Raw genomic sequence first — 15,365 nt, forward strand, 5'->3', positions numbered from 1 at the left:
CATATATTATTAGGCAGTCTTTTGAAAAATCTATTGTGAAACCAAAAAAAATAAAGTATATATTCCAATTAGGCTAAAATAATATTTTTTTTTTGGAAAAATAGGAGAGAAAAAAATCCTCAACATCCATGGTATATCTTGTTATTGTATGAAATTATGATTGGATAAAATGCATTTGGTAAACAAGAACTCTAAAAGCACAAATCAGAAAATGCAATATCTATGCGGATTGGTTTTACGTTTAACTACAGTTCCCGTGATTCCCTAGAAACAGCTATCAATGCGCGCGCGCAGCTTTTCCTTAGCTTACTGTCGCGTTTGTAGATTTGTAAACAAACCAGCTAAACTCCGCTGTGGAGTCATAAGGCCTACGAGCGAATCCAGATGAGTGTGAGAGCTGCTAAAACGCGCTGTCGTTCTTGAACACAGCTTCAGTTTATATTTGGCTTAAAGGAGACGCATCAAAGCGCACAAAATGGCTGTGCTCTGGGCCTGTGCGAATAAGTAGGTTTACTATAGCTTTAAGAATAAGAAAATAGTGTCTGCTTCTTTAAAACTGTATTGGTTTATAGCTGAATAGATAATTAACAAAAGTTTTAGTTTCTAATGAATAAATGTATGTATTTAATTTGCGGGGAATCCAATTGAAAATGCATCGGTGTTGGATAAGGGCCGCTTGCAGTCAAAACGTCTTTATAGCAGACGTCCTTAGTTATTTATCACTTTGCGTGTAAACCTGCTTGACTTCAGGGGGAATTGAAGGTAGGATATATTCCCGTTGGGGTGATGGAACCAGCTGGCAACAGAACCGGGGATGTAAATAAAGACGAAGAGCCGAAAGAGGACAAGGCCGCGAAGGAGACCCCGGCCTCCAGTACGATCGGTACTCAGAGAAGGGCGCTCAGAGATCGGGGAGCAGGTCGACCTAGGTCCGGTGTTTCCTCTTCTGCGGCGGAGGTTAACGGAGCTGCTTCGAGCGCCTCCGGGCGGGTTCTAAGGGACCGGTCCACCAGGGCGGTACCAGCCTGGCTGAAGGACTCGAAAAGCGACGAGGAGGAAGACGAATCGAGTCCAGACAGCAGCGCGGCCAAGCGGAGGAAAGTTTCCAGCTCCAGGCGGAGGAAAGGAGCAGATGCTGCGGGTCAGGTGGAAGCAGGAGAGGGACTGACAGGAGACAGCCTTCAAGGCACAGAGTAAGTTTAACAAATTAACAGCCTGTATTCATAGAGTCAGTCAAAGAAGGATGCACATTTGTTTCTAACGAGTCTGTAAAGTGGAGGCGAGCATCAAAGCACGCCTTCAGCAGGGCTCATCCCCTGCATGGGTGGAGTAAAACTTACCTGTGTTTAAAGATGCTGAGGGATGCCATGTGGGATGTTATGATGCTCTGCAGGTAAAAACATGCAAGATCAGAGTCTTTTTCTTCTCCTTTCTTTAGTTGTGAAGACCCAAAGAGAGCTGCCTCACATGTTCAAGGTAATAACTCCTCCAAACCCATTTAGTGTCTTCCAAAAGGTGGCACATTTCTGACCTTAAGACCATTCTTCATATTTACAAGTTTATTAGAGTAGAAAATAAAAATCACAATATTATAGCCACTCAATCACACTTCAAGACTGAATTTTTAGCCCATAAATCTCTGCAACATGATGAGTATGATAAAGGTATATAAAAATTTAGGGTGATTCAGAGGAAAGTGGGATGAATAGAAATGAACAAATAGAATAAAAATGTATTTGTAGCAAAAAAGTTGTTTAAAAAAAAAAAAGGTGGAAGGTGGTGGCAGCATGATGCTGTGGGGAAATTTATTTTCAAAAATCTCTTTTCCGTTGTATACTACTTTTATTTCCTGTCGCATATCTTGGTTCATATTGAGATCTTAGTTTTTAATGTGACAAAAAGCAAAGATGCTTTAGAAGTTCAATTAAATTAAATTTATTTTTAAAGCACTGCTTCGCCACACATGTCATCTCAAGGCACTTTACAGAGTAGATTCAACCAGATCATATCATCTGATTGATTCAGTTTTCTGTCTAATGAAAACCAGCTGATTGTATATACTCTTTGACTTGAAGGTAATCCCTCACACCAAGCGTGCTTGTAGTGACAGTGGAGAGGAAAAACTCCCTTTTAACAGGAGGAAACCCCCTGCACAACCAGGCTTAGTGTGAACCTGGTTCACACTGGGCCAACTGGGGTTCAAAGAGAAAGACGCAGATATAGAAAAAGAAGCAGAGATGCAAAAGACAACTGTCAACCAGCTCAACAGGCTTCCCCTCCAGGAAACACACTGCCAGCAAGACGGCTTCCGAGCCCGCTCCCATGTCAGAGGATGAAAGAGATCACATCCAGTTAGTCACAGTCAGAGAAACAGAACTACACTGTAAAACAGGCAAAGCTCCAACATCTATAATCAAAGGTGTTGATGGCAGAAGCACAGCTGATATTTCTCACCAGGGTGGTGTCACAGCCAAACAGGAACAAACCAGATGAAGCTTCTATGATGAGAAAAACCAGAGAGAACATAACGTTAGAGATTAGAGAATGGGAAAACATAGATAAAAAGCTTGAAAACGAGTCCCTATGTCCTCCAGCCGTCTAAGCCTATAGCAGCATAAATGCATTTTTTCAAGGCAACAAACTGTTGAATTAACGCCACTCTATGCATGTATCACAGGTTTCCAGCAGAACAGATGTCTTTGTGTCTATGCCACAGTTCTGCACCAATATTTCATGGCTTTTGAATTTCCCCCCAGCGCCCCTCCCCAAGCAACCCCCAGCCCAGAATAATGCCAGGTCTCCAGCTGGCAGGGCTGCCCGCAGTGCCACAAAGGCTGTGTGTAAGTCCGAACCTGAAATGGAGACTCCAGCCGGTGAGTAACCTGTTTTGTAAGATCTAATGTGTGGTTTCTTTTTATCTTAAATTCAGACTTGTGTAAAATTGTGGGGCTGAAACTAACGATTATTTTGCAAATTGATTAATCTGTCGATTATTTATTTTTTGATCAATTAATTATTAATCGGATAGCAAAAGGTTCCTCAAAGAAGTTTTTGTTATGAAATTAAACTAGGTGTAACTAAAACTTTTCGCTTGAGTAGATCTTAAAAGACCATATTGACAGTCGAAAAAGTTTTTATTAAATCTTAAATGCAAAATATGTACATATTTTGATGTAATTCTCTAACTGGGTCACTCTATCAGCTAAAGGCATGTTTTACATTCTTTATACTCAATTTAAAGATTAATGGATTATTTAATTAGTTGACGGTCATTTCAATAATGGATTTATCTGGATTAATGAGATTGTTTCAGCCCTAAAGACTTTTTATCACAGTTTCATTTTTAAATTGTAAACGAGGGAAGAAAAAACTCTTTGAAGAGTCAGCCGCCCCTAAAAATCTGCAGCAGATATCAGGGATCAGTTAGACTTATCAGCATTTGGCCTCGCCCTTAAAAAATAAAATGTATCAGTTAATCTCTACCATTTTAGAATTATTTGAACACATTTATACCACGAACAAAACTCCGGTGTAATGATCTTTCAAACAAATGGGTCTAAATCATGGGGAGTCCTGATACAGCTTTTTTATATCCAATTCGATATCAATATGAATCATACATACTTTTATTATTGATTTTGTAGTGTGGAACGTTAGAAAAGTCTTGATCTAATGATATTACTCAAACAGAAGAACAGTCAATAACAGTATGTATGAGAACAACTGACCCACTGCTTGTGAAGCAGTTATAAAAACTTTAAACCAAAGCGGAGAATTTCTATCTGCCTGCTTATATCAGAGATCTTAGATGCAGGCGCATATTTTCCATCTAATGAAACCAGCTGATTGTATATACTCGTTGACTCGAAGGCAATCCCTCAGACAAAGCGTGCTTGTAGCGACAGTGGAGAGGAAAAACCCCCTTATAACTCCCTTTCGTTGATTTTTGACCAACGTTGGTCATTGTTGGTGTCAACCCTACTGATTCATCTTTTTGTTCTGTGCAGCAGTGGAAGATGGGTGTACCGATAAAGAAAAGTGTGACAGGTAAGCATATCTTTGTCCATTAGTTTAAAAATGACATCATCCTATAACCATAATTACTGGTGTATTGTGCTAAATATCAATTACTTCTTCAACATGCCTTTAAATTTGGTTTCTGTAAAGAAAAAAAACATGCTTGCATCATTCATTGGGAAAAGCCATGACTCGCAGAAGACGTTGAAAAGAGAATTTCTAAGCAAATAGAAACTAAATGCATGAAGGAAGGATTTAGATTTCAACGGATTGGCAGCAGCGATTCTTGATGATTTCAGTTCTGTTTTAAAAGGGTTGACAGTTTCCACACATCTCAAGTCTTCAATCGTTTTGTTCTGAAACTGAGAAGGATAGAAACTAAACACAGCCTTCACTTGTTTAGTTGTCATCCTGGGAACAGACTGAAGGGATTTCTGATCACCCAAAGAAGTTGCTTAGTTCATTTCTGACCAGTAATAAGATCATTTCATACAATAAAGACATTAGGGCTGCAACAACGAATCGATAAAATCGATAAAAATCGACTTTTAAAAGCGTTGGCAACGAATTTCATCATCGATTAGTTGTGTCGCGCGATTAATGCGTCATCCGCCGCCGCCGTAATCACTGCCTCTTGACTGAAAGACGAAGAAAAAAAAAATACGGCAGAGCGAGCCAGCGCCGCAGGTGCAGTGTTGCCAACTCAGCGACTTTTCAGACCCCTCCAGCGACTATTTTTCAAAAAAGCGACTAGCGACAAATCTGGCGACTTTGTACGGTGTCACTGGCGACTTTTGGAGACTCTTACGTGAAAGCATGCATGTTCCTACTCTGCCGTGGGGCGCCTCCCCCACCCCAACCGCGTTTTCCCGCAGGAGTCCCTCTCAGCGCTGCAGTCAGAGCCTCAGCGTCCAGACTGCAAATGAAGCGCGCATGCACCGGGATTGACGGCGCAAATTGATCACAATAATTAAAATAGCCTGCGCTTTGTAAAGCGAAAAAAGTAACATGCAACTTTTGTCAAAAGAAATTAACATGGCACGGAACCACCATGTTTGTTTGGTTTTAAAGTGGGGGAAATGTAACGTTAGTTTCTCAGGTAGCTCATCTGATGCTTTCCTAACCGTGTTAGTAGGTTACAGACAGTGATAAGGTTGGCTACTTATTTTACTTTTAATTTCATTTGAATTAGCTTAAGCAGCGTTTACATTTACTTTATAAATAAATTAACTTGCAAATTATGAGGGCAAGGCTTTTAAAGTTTAAATCTTCTGGCAAAGATAAAGTAAAGAAGATCCTGCAATTTATGGAAGTAAAGCAGAATAAAATCCAGCAAGATCAGTAATATGTCAATTAATTATCTGCCACATTCCCATGTAAATTGGAGTCTTTGGAGGATGTGTTCTTTAACACCCCTAGTTCTCTCATTTTCATTCCAAATACAATTTATAATTTGAATCACAGGGCTATTTTTATCTCTATGGTTCAGTATTTTCTCAAGTAGCCACTTTAACTGCTATACTTTCCTGTCTTAAAAGGCAGAACTCTTCTAGTCTAAAAAAACTCATTTGTTGAAAGGGGGGGACCTATTGTTTGAACCCCTTAGGGGCTTTTAAAAACAAAAATGTCTTTTTTTGCGCTTTATGAAACAAAGTAGCCTATATTTTGTGGATGTACAGCTACATTTCTCATGTAAGTTTGCGTAGTTTTAACACAAACATTTATTTTTCATATTGCACCAGTACAGTTAATGAGCAACCTGTACTTGTGTGCTTGTTTGTTCTGTCTAAAATGTTTATTTTGGAATAAACAGGTTAATATAAAAAATATTTTTTGTCCGATTCATCGATTAATCGAAAAAATAATCGTCCGATTCATCGATTTTTAAAATAATCGTTAGTTGCAGCCCTAAAAGACATCCTGCAAGATTTCAACCCCTCTTTCAAAGCCAGCGCTTTTGGGTTCCACCAGGGTTCCGGTGGAACAGACATTAGCCTTATTTTTCTATGAACCTCAGATTTTGAAGAAATTGTGGCCACAGCATGATGCTTCCACCACTACGTGTCATGATGTTGCTGATAGTTCATAGTCGGTGCACACTCTGCTCCATGCATGTTAAACACAATACACCAGATCATACAGTCAAATTGATTCAAAGCTTTCTCTGTAAGGCAAACAAGTTGATTGCATCGACTTCTTGACTCGAAGGCAATCTCTCATACTAAGCATTCTTATAGCGACAGTGGAGAGGAAAAACTCCCTTTTAACAGGAAGAAACCTCCAGAGAACCAGGCTCAGTGTGAGCGGCCATCTGCTGAGGCCGACTGGGGTTCAAGGAGACAGAAGCAGAGATACAGAAAGAACTTAACTGAAAAGCAGGACATTTGTGAACATAAATAATGATGCTGATGGCAGCAGCACAGCGGATATTTCTCTCCAGGATGGAGTCACAGCCAAACATGGACAGACCAGATGAAACTACTATGAGAAAAAGCAGAGAGAGTATAACGTTATATATTGAACTAACAAATTCTGCAGTGGGAGAATAGAGATAGAATGATGAAAAAGGGGTCCCTATGTCCTCCAGAAGTCTAAGCCTATAACAGCATAACTATAGAGATAGCTCAGGATAACCTGAGCCACTCTAACTATAAGCTTTATCAAAAAGGAAAGTTTTAAGCCTAACCTTAAAGTAGACAGGATGTCTGCCTCACTGACATAAGAGCGCAAATGTCCGTTATAACGTTAGCTTTTATATGTAAATTACAAGCGGTAATTTAACTGTTTTATTTCCTTTACAAAGAGATCAAAAGGTGGTTTCCTCTTTATTGTTGTAGTCTTAAACTTGTCCAGAAACAGAATTGAAATAAGAAATAATGTGTTTTTGATGGGGAACAAAGCTGTTTTCGGTGTGTGAAGCATTTCTCCTCTCTCACTAACTTTATGTGGTACGCTGCCCCCTGTATTATTATTATTTTTAATACTCCACCTGCGTCAGGGTTAAGTATAAACATGTGAAATGCTTTTTCAGGCTCACATGCTTGCTCCCAAAATTGCAACTATAACTCAGCCTTAAAGATTTCTTCATACAGACTTTCTGCTTGAGTTAAATTTTGGGTTTATGTCCACAAACCCGTCTTTAACATGCTCCCTGTATGGTTTGTGATAAGAGATCTCTTAAGGCCTCTTATCAAATATCATATAAAATCTTTGTAATATAAGGCAGCGTTTACGAGGAGAAGGGTTTATTGCAACCTTGAGAAGGACTACGAGGGCATTTCATTCCACAGTAAAACTAGTCCATATTTTCAACACAACACGAACATATTTGTTGTTAAAATGTTCGTCCGAGTGATTTAGCTGAAAATATCATTCTTCCTATTTTTTATCTGCGCTCGGGTACGAACAGATTTTACGAGTGCTCCAGGCTTGACGTTGGAGTTTTGTGCAATCAGTCAGCTGTTATCCAAACCTGGTTTCTCACTAAATGAATACATTTGTCGTTACTAAGCAATTGTCCACTTTATATATTATGTAACACTGTAATTATAAATTACATTTTCATTCGGTGATGACAGAACTGTCAGCTGCCACACCTGCAGCTGGCATGTCTGTATCCAGGGGACTCTTATTTAATCTTTTGCCATCTCATAAAAAGAATGAAAAGAGAGAGATCCAGAGAGATTAAGAGATCCAGCTACTATATAAATAACATCTTGAACAGGAAACAGTAGAAAGTTTAGCAACGCGTTGCTGCGTGAAACTTCTAACCGCATTCAGTTCGCTACATATGAAATCCAATAGGTTCCCAAAGGCCAACAGGATTCCCTCTGGACAGGTGGCCCACTTCCCAAAGAGTTAGAAAACCTCTCTAACCACTTTGTTGTTTCCCTTTAGTGAAAAGAGTGAGGATGACGGCAAGGAGGGAGCTGAACAAGCCCTGGATATCGAGGCGATTCCTTATCAGGATGACTCGAATGATTTTAGCTATCAGCCGCAGAGTCAGAGGTACATCTCTGCGTCACAGAGTCCCGTCAAAAAGCATCATATTCTGTTTGCAGGTCATTTGACTATTTGGATTCTTTTTAATGTTTTCAGCAGCGTTGACGTCGAGGAGGACGGACTCAGCAGCGATGAAGATGTTCCCTTTAGAGATGACTTAAACGATCAAAGCTACGACCCGAGGGCTGAAAGGTTTCTGTAAGGAGGGGTCGCATTTCTGTTAACACAAATATATATATATATTTTCACTTGCAAATGTGTCTTTATTAGAATTATAAAAGACTTACATGGGGTATGATCTTATTTTTTTTGTTTTTAGGGACCTTCCTAAACCAAAGCGCAAAGTTCCTCCCAGACAGAAGGACAAAAAAGAAAAGGATAAAGCACCTAAAAAGGAAAAAGAGCCTTCTGAGATAAAAGTAGAGGGTTCAGATAACCTGGAGGTGGTGCAAGAGGAAGTAAAGCTGGAGGAGGAAGTAGCTGAAGATCCAGATGGACCCAGGAAGTAAGTCCAACAGCCAGGCGAGGGTTTTTATGTGGGGGGGGGGGGGGATTTAAAATCAGAATCATAGTTTGTTGGTTTTGGGTTTATCTAACAGTTTTCCTTCCATTTGTTTCTTTTTAGGAGAGGCCGTAGGAAAAAAGATGACAAAACTCCACGACTGCCGAAGAGACGGTGAGAGAAACTTTAACATGTCAATGTATTATTTCATTCATGCGTTTAGAAATGTATTTTAATCTGCTTACGTAGGTGAGAGTGTGTATGACGTGGGGCTTGTTAAGGTGTTGTCTGTGAAGATGTGGGTCATTTTAAAGCGTGCCGTGATTGGTTTGTTCAGGAAGAAGCCTCCGGTCCAGTACGTACGCTGTGAGATAGAAGGATGTGGGACGGTGTTAGCTCATCCTCGCTACCTTCAGGTTTGTGTCTGCAGCTACCTGATGCTTGGCCCAAGCTCAGCAGGTTACACACTTTCCAGACTTAAACAACAGGATACTAGTTGACAGGATTGAAAATAGTTTATTTTTAGTGAGTTTGTCAAAAAACAGTGTTCCTTCATTGTGTCTTGTCCTTTCCTTTGCTTTCTGTGTTAATTCTTCAGGGCCCAATTTTTCATTTTCGCCTTTCTTCCCTTTTGATTTTTTATGTCCTTCCTTGGTCCATTTTTCACTACTTTTTTGAGTTCTTTCCTTTCCTTATGTGTGCCATTTCTTACTTTTGTCTCTACCTTTTATCACTGTCTTTCTTGTCAGTTTTTTTATATTTTTTGTTTTTTCAGTTTAATATTCTAACCTTGATTTCCTACTTTTTGGGTCACTCATTGTGTTGTATATTTTAAAATGGCAAAAGCAAAAGGAGATTTAAATCTGGAAAAGTATTTTTTTTTTTCATCATTCTGAGTATGGACATGAAAAATAATGTAATGTTTGCTCTTTTCTTAATTAGGATTTCAACTAATGATTCTTTTGCAAATCGATTAATCTATTGATTATTTTATCGATCAATAATCAGAAAACCAAAGGTTCCTTAAAGAAGATTTTTTTATTAAATTAAACCAGGTGAAATTAAAATGTCCCACTTGAAGTTTTTTTTATTTTTTTTATCTTAAATTCAAAATGATAAAAATTATTTATTTTTTTTACAATTTATGTATAATTGCTGCTCTAAGTGGTTTGCTCTGTCAGATGAAGGCATGTTTTAGAGTCTCTACACTCCAGTTAATGATTAATCAATTACTAAATTAGTTGACAATTATCTAAATGATTAATCACAATTAACCAGATTAATTGTTTCAGCCCTATATTTATTGGAAAAGTTATCTTTGTTAATCCGCAGATAGTGTTAGATATGACTGGAAAAACCCCTATATTTAAGTGTTTTAAAGGACTCAATAAGAATGGAAACCAATGAAAATCCCTACCTCAGCACCGGGTATCTGTGTAAATGTGACCCTGCTAGTTTAAACAAACATATTTGGGCAGATGCCCGATATTAATATTACTGATGGCTATATGCTTTGTTTATTTCTAACATAATTTTGTATTTAATGTAATATTTTAAAGTATTTCCTCACCTTTCCCCTCTCATTAGCATCATATAAAGTATCAGCACTTACTCAAGAAGAAATACGTCTGTCCTCACCCTTCTTGTGGAAGGCTTTTCCGTCTACAGAAGCAGCTGCTACGTCACGCAAAGCACCATACAGGTACACACACATTCATCTGTTGGAGACATAATTATTCAACTATGTAGGTAAAACGTAATTGATTGTTATTTTATTTTTGGTATTATAGACCAGAGAGATTATATCTGTGAGTTCTGCGCCCGGGCCTTCAAGAGCTCCCATAATCTCGCTGTTCACCGTATGATACACACTGGAGAGAAGCCTCTACAGTTCGTATTTCTCTGCTTATTTTTAACTGATGTACAATGAAGGGTTTATTTTTTTTGCATTTTTTACATCCTAATCGGTTTGAAACACTGTTCTTTCAATAAAAAAACTCTAGGTCTGTTAAGGTGCATTCACTCCTTTTAACTTAGCCCTAGAAGGGATGGCTCGTTGTCCTCCCTTAGCTCGAGTACACTGCTCACTCCCCAGCAGCGATGCTATCTGCCTTGGTACAAGGAAATACCGCCAAATATACCGGCAGCCAGTCGCAGCTCTGGATGAACCAAAATGGACCCTCCTTTTTTTTTTTTTTTTTTTCAGTGCTTTTGGGGCTTTTCCTAAATTGTATGGCCTCCCCAAGAGATTCAAAAGTTGTACAAAAACAAAAATTCAGCAGCAGTCTGAAATGTTAAATTTCACCTGTGCTTTTATTGTGAAATGCTGCAAGCAAGCCCTTGACAGGAATCTTATTTACCCAATTAGACATCCCTGTCGCAGCTATAAAAAAAAAAAAAAAATATGACCTTATCCTATAGCAGTAGTAGGCTACAGATTACAGTTTATAGTGGAGCTGCTAAGTGTATTAAATCAGTCCATTTAAATATCAATGTTTGTTTCATTAGAAACTGTTTTGATGCTTCTGTTTGATTGGATGTTTTATTTTAGGTGTCTTGCATTACCTCTCTGCATTCAGTTATATATATTTGGTTGGAAAGTTTCTATGATTAGAAGTTTTTACAGAGTTGTAGTGATTGAAAAAAGGATGAGGATAGTGCAGTTATGTTGTAATCTGTTTTCTGACCGCTATATACTATTTTTGTTTTTGTTTGTTGTGAAACTCTGGTTGTTGAGGCATCGTTTTTGTAATCCCTGCTTCCTCCCTGTGTTGATAGATGCGAGATCTGTGGCTTCACATGCCGCCAGAAGGCCTCTCTGAACTGGCACATGAAGAAACACGACGCTGATGCCACCTACCAGTTCTCCTGCTCCATTTGCGGTAAGAAGTTTGAGAAGAAGGACTGCGTGGTTGCCCACAAGGCCAAGAGTCACCCGGAGGTGTTGATAGCCGAGGCGCTGGCAGCCAACGCCGGCGCATTGATCACAACCCCTGCCTCTCTCCTGGAGCTACCAGGAAACCAAACACAAGCTGAGGTCACGGGCATGGGTGGGAGCCAGGTGGGGCAAGACGGCGAGGTGGATCAGGATGGGGGACACGGAAACCAACAAGTGAGCCCACAGGTGGTTTTACTGGGGCAAGACCAGAGCCTCCATACGATGCAGGTCCCCGTGACAATTGCCCTGACCCCCATTGACCCCCCTTCTCCGGCTGACAACCAACAGCAAACGCACCTCCAGCTCCAGATGCCCGTCCAGTTTGTCCAGACTGGTCAGCAGCTGCAGCAGCAGCCTCCAATCCAGCAGCTGACGCTCCATTCCAGCTCGGTGGTGACCCAGCATCAGCCCCAGCTTCAGCACATACAGCCATACTCCTCCCATCAGCAGAGCCAGGGGCAAACCCAGATTCTCCAGATGACCTTCCAGCCCGTCAGCCAGTCGCAGACCCACGTCCAGCAGATCCCCATCCTGACCTCCTCTCAGCAGCTTCAGACCATGCAGACAGCCGCTCTGAGCCACCCGCTTCTGTCCACATCCCAGCCTCAGTCCCAGGATCCGTCGTCCACCAGCGTGAACGCCTTCATGCTGGACAATTCAGTGCTGTCGTCGTCCTCGCCGCCGTGCGGCTCGCTCCAGCAGGCGGAGGTTATGAGAGAGAGCAGCACAGTGTGGGAGCAGGCGTGACAGGGGGACGTTCAGGCGGAAGGCAGCGAAAGACATGTGCAGCAGGTCCTCTTATAAAAAAAAAAAGGGGAGTGTGTGTGTTTAGGAAGAGGACGGATAACAGAAGTAAAATCTGAGGTAAATGTAGGATCACAGATAAGTGCTGTTTACTCATCGTCAAACTTGGTAGCTTTTTAGAGTTTCTGTATCAGGGAAGAAAGTGTCTGTGTATGTTTGTTGCCTTTGTACATAAGTCCTGTAACTAGCTGTTTGAGTTTGTGTGTCGACTGATTTTAGTTTCCAGTTATGCAATAACACCCACCACCCCCTTCCTGAGAAATTTGCCATACATCCGCTGCTGAAAGGGTGGCCTGCAGAAAGCTGGAATAGATTAAGTTAATTTATGAAAAGTGGGCAGCATTTTTTTCATTTCTAGCCTTTATTATAAAGGTCCATCAAAAACAAACAAAAAAGAAACATTGGACGTATGTTTATTTCAGACGAACCTTCTGAGATATTTAAGATATTGCAGCTATAACAACTAGCCTGTTTTAAGGAGCCAAAATATGACCACTGACACTGCGAATCACAGATGAACATGTTAAACAGATTTGTCTATAACCTCTAATGTGTAACATCGTTTGAAAGGTGAAGCTATGTAGAACATAATAATCTCACACATTAGGTCTGTTCTAGCACAAAAACACAGTAAGTCCATTTATAAGACTGATAATAAACGTCTTAATATTTAAACGTGTTAAGTCATTTCTTGATGAAAATCCAATTCTTTTTTTTTTTCTTATGCTCCAGGCATGGTTAAATGGCATTTTCTACATGATATTTTAATTAATACATCAGCTTAAGCAAAATAAAGCAGTAGTTTGAGGGCTTTTTGTGCAGAATTTAATTTATTTTCTGCTCCTTCTAGAGTAGAGAATCTCTTCAGTTACCTCGCAGTCAGACATTTGACACACAGTACTGCTGTGATGACAATTGACAGTAGAGTGGGGCCTTCTTTTAGCCAGATGAGCAACAGTCCACAACATCCCTGTTGCACCAAATGTGTTTTAAACCTTGGTATAACTTAATGGCAACCATATGCTTTTATATATTCTAATTCTGATACATGCCCTTTTTAGAGGCATCTCGTTAAAAGGATCAGGAATGATCTGAGGAAAGATTTCCTTAAAACCAGTTCAGTGCTACTATCTACAGGTAAGTCAACATTCACTCCAACACAAATTGGTCCTCAGAGAGTATGCAAAAATAAATCTGACACTAGGACGTTGATATAATGTCTGACCCAGAACTCTATTCACAGTCCCCATTTGAGTCATGAGTCATCGGGACATATTGATGTGCTGTCTGTCTCTCTGCATGGAGTACTGTTTCAGCGCTCTTTTAGGAGGAATCAGTGAGTAACTCAGTCCAACTCTCCTCTTCTTCATCTGCTGCTGCTCAGCCTCTTTTTCATTACACTCCCGCTGAGATCCTCCACCCGGCCCGGGTGACTCTTTGCTCGTAACTAACTGACAGTCCCCTGGAATAGCAGCAGTCTGCAGGTCGCTGTCGTGAGCAAACTTGCATTTGATGCCAAACCTGCACCGTCCATCTTTTCTATAGGACACACACACCTTTCTGCCCCCTATCTGGGAGGGCTTCGCCTGCATAGTGAGGGGGACATGTTTCTGTAAAGTGCTGAGCTTCTGGTCGGCCTGTGTTTTAAAGGGGTTGGAGAAGACGCTGCAGTCAGAAGAGGCGGTAAGCGTTGGAGGGGGTAACTTTTTAGAAGGGGTAACAGCGTCAGTGGGGGGTGGATGCTGGATGGGCCGGGAGGATGCAGAAGAGCCGGATGTTTGGAGGTGTGGAGGAATAGATGATGATGGATCCTGGTCCTCCTTACTTGAGTCAGACTCACTTGATGCTGCGTCAGACTCCAGTAAGAAATTGCGGCTCTTTCTGACAGGGGCAGAGTCATCATCTTCATCCTGTAGAGAGCTTGAGAAAAACACCAACAATTCCTAATTAGAGTGGCACCAAATATAACTTCTCCCCCCCCCCCAAGTGATAAGTAGATTAACTTACTTAGCTGTCCTTTCGTTAACATCTTCCTCCTCTCCCTCACTGCCAGAGGAAACTCCATAACCAACCAGAGAGTTCATACTGAAGCTAACCTGTTAGCATTAACATAAAAGCCCCTGTCCCGGGAAAAAAAACGGCTAAATGTATGCAGCACAACTACTGCTGCCGGCCTTAATGCATAAACATCTCGAAAAAGACAGTAAAATACAGAACTGTACTTTTTATAACCTTGTCATCATGCAAATATAATGAACGGGTACCAGTAGTTGCGGCTGCTTCTTCTTCTATACATTTTTATTTATTTATTTATTTATTGCGGTTTGCAAAACCGTTAGGGTAGCATTACCGCCACCAACTGGTAAGGAGTGTGGAACGCATGACAAAAAAACAAAACAAAAAAACCCCACTAATTTGTCCATTTCTCTTTTGAATTTCATAGAACCACCTTCCTTTCTTTTCTTTTTCCCATAACTTTTGTTACCTCTTTTGTTTTTTTGTTGTTTTGTTTTTTCAATTATACCCTTTATTCCTGTTTTACTAAAACTAACATTAATTTCTATCCTTACCTTATTTGTACTCTCCTTAGCCATCCCGTCTGCCATTTTATTTCCCTTAATCTCGTTATGTGCCGCAACCCTAACAAAATTTACAACCAGCCCAATCATATTTATTCTGTAAAGTGTTTGTTGTATTTCAATCAACATATCTGGCCTACTGTCTGACTGATTATTTTTGCAAACCGACTGAGCGGCTTCTTATACATTTACGTTGCACGCGTCTATACTGACCCTTAGAGGAAAAGCATGGTACAGCACTGTGGAGGACCAACTGGCATATTTAAAAATAAATACAGAAATAAATAAATGCTCCAAAAATAAATAAACATACAATTCATTGCCCCCAAAATTACGATAAAAAAAGAATGCAGGGAGAAATTAAATTATACAGTGAGGTATGAATGTATGAAACTCCTAGATTCGCCTTTGTAATAATTGCTTTATTTATTGTCCGTTTTAATCTTCAACTTTATTTATTTTTTACTTTTTTTTTATTATTTATCTATGTGTATATGATAATATGTTTGTCTGTTTTATTCTT

The 15,365-nt window shown here is 40.1% G+C and overlaps 2 protein-coding genes across 4 annotated transcripts; one reads left to right on the forward strand and one right to left on the reverse strand.

Moving 5' to 3' along the window:
- The first annotated feature begins 313 nt into the window (after positions 1-313).
- Positions 314-12,651, forward strand: si:ch211-113e8.10 (E3 ubiquitin-protein ligase ZFP91). 3 transcript variants are annotated; one of them, XM_038275638.1, is made up of 12 exons: positions 314-1,193; positions 1,439-1,476; positions 2,757-2,873; positions 4,011-4,047; positions 7,915-8,025; positions 8,116-8,217; positions 8,339-8,524; positions 8,645-8,695; positions 8,859-8,937; positions 10,109-10,223; positions 10,312-10,411; positions 11,300-12,651. In XM_038275638.1, exons 1-12 carry the CDS (start codon positions 787-789, stop codon positions 12,204-12,206), a joined length of 2,250 nt encoding a protein of 749 aa, XP_038131566.1. In that variant the 5' UTR covers positions 314-786; the 3' UTR covers positions 12,207-12,651. The 3 variants fall into 3 exon arrangements, with proteins under 3 accessions (XP_038131566.1, XP_038131565.1, XP_038131564.1); XM_038275637.1 differs by having other exon boundaries at positions 315-1,193; positions 4,008-4,047; positions 8,119-8,217; XM_038275636.1 differs by having other exon boundaries at positions 316-1,193; positions 4,008-4,047.
- Positions 12,606-14,572, reverse strand: si:ch211-113e8.11. Its single transcript, XM_038275640.1, has 2 exons — positions 14,271-14,572; positions 12,606-14,183 (listed from the first exon to the last, which is right to left on the reverse strand). The coding sequence occupies exons 1-2, from the start codon at positions 14,345-14,347 to the stop codon at positions 13,526-13,528; spliced, it is 735 nt and encodes a 244-aa protein (XP_038131568.1). The 5' UTR covers positions 14,348-14,572; the 3' UTR covers positions 12,606-13,525.
- Positions 14,573-15,365: the final 793 nt, after the last annotated feature.

Source organism: Cyprinodon tularosa, unplaced genomic scaffold (assembly GCF_016077235.1).
Source record: "Cyprinodon tularosa strain WSP-4 unplaced genomic scaffold, ASM1607723v1 ctg972, whole genome shotgun sequence".
Classification (NCBI taxonomy): domain Eukaryota; kingdom Metazoa; phylum Chordata; class Actinopteri; order Cyprinodontiformes; family Cyprinodontidae; genus Cyprinodon; species Cyprinodon tularosa.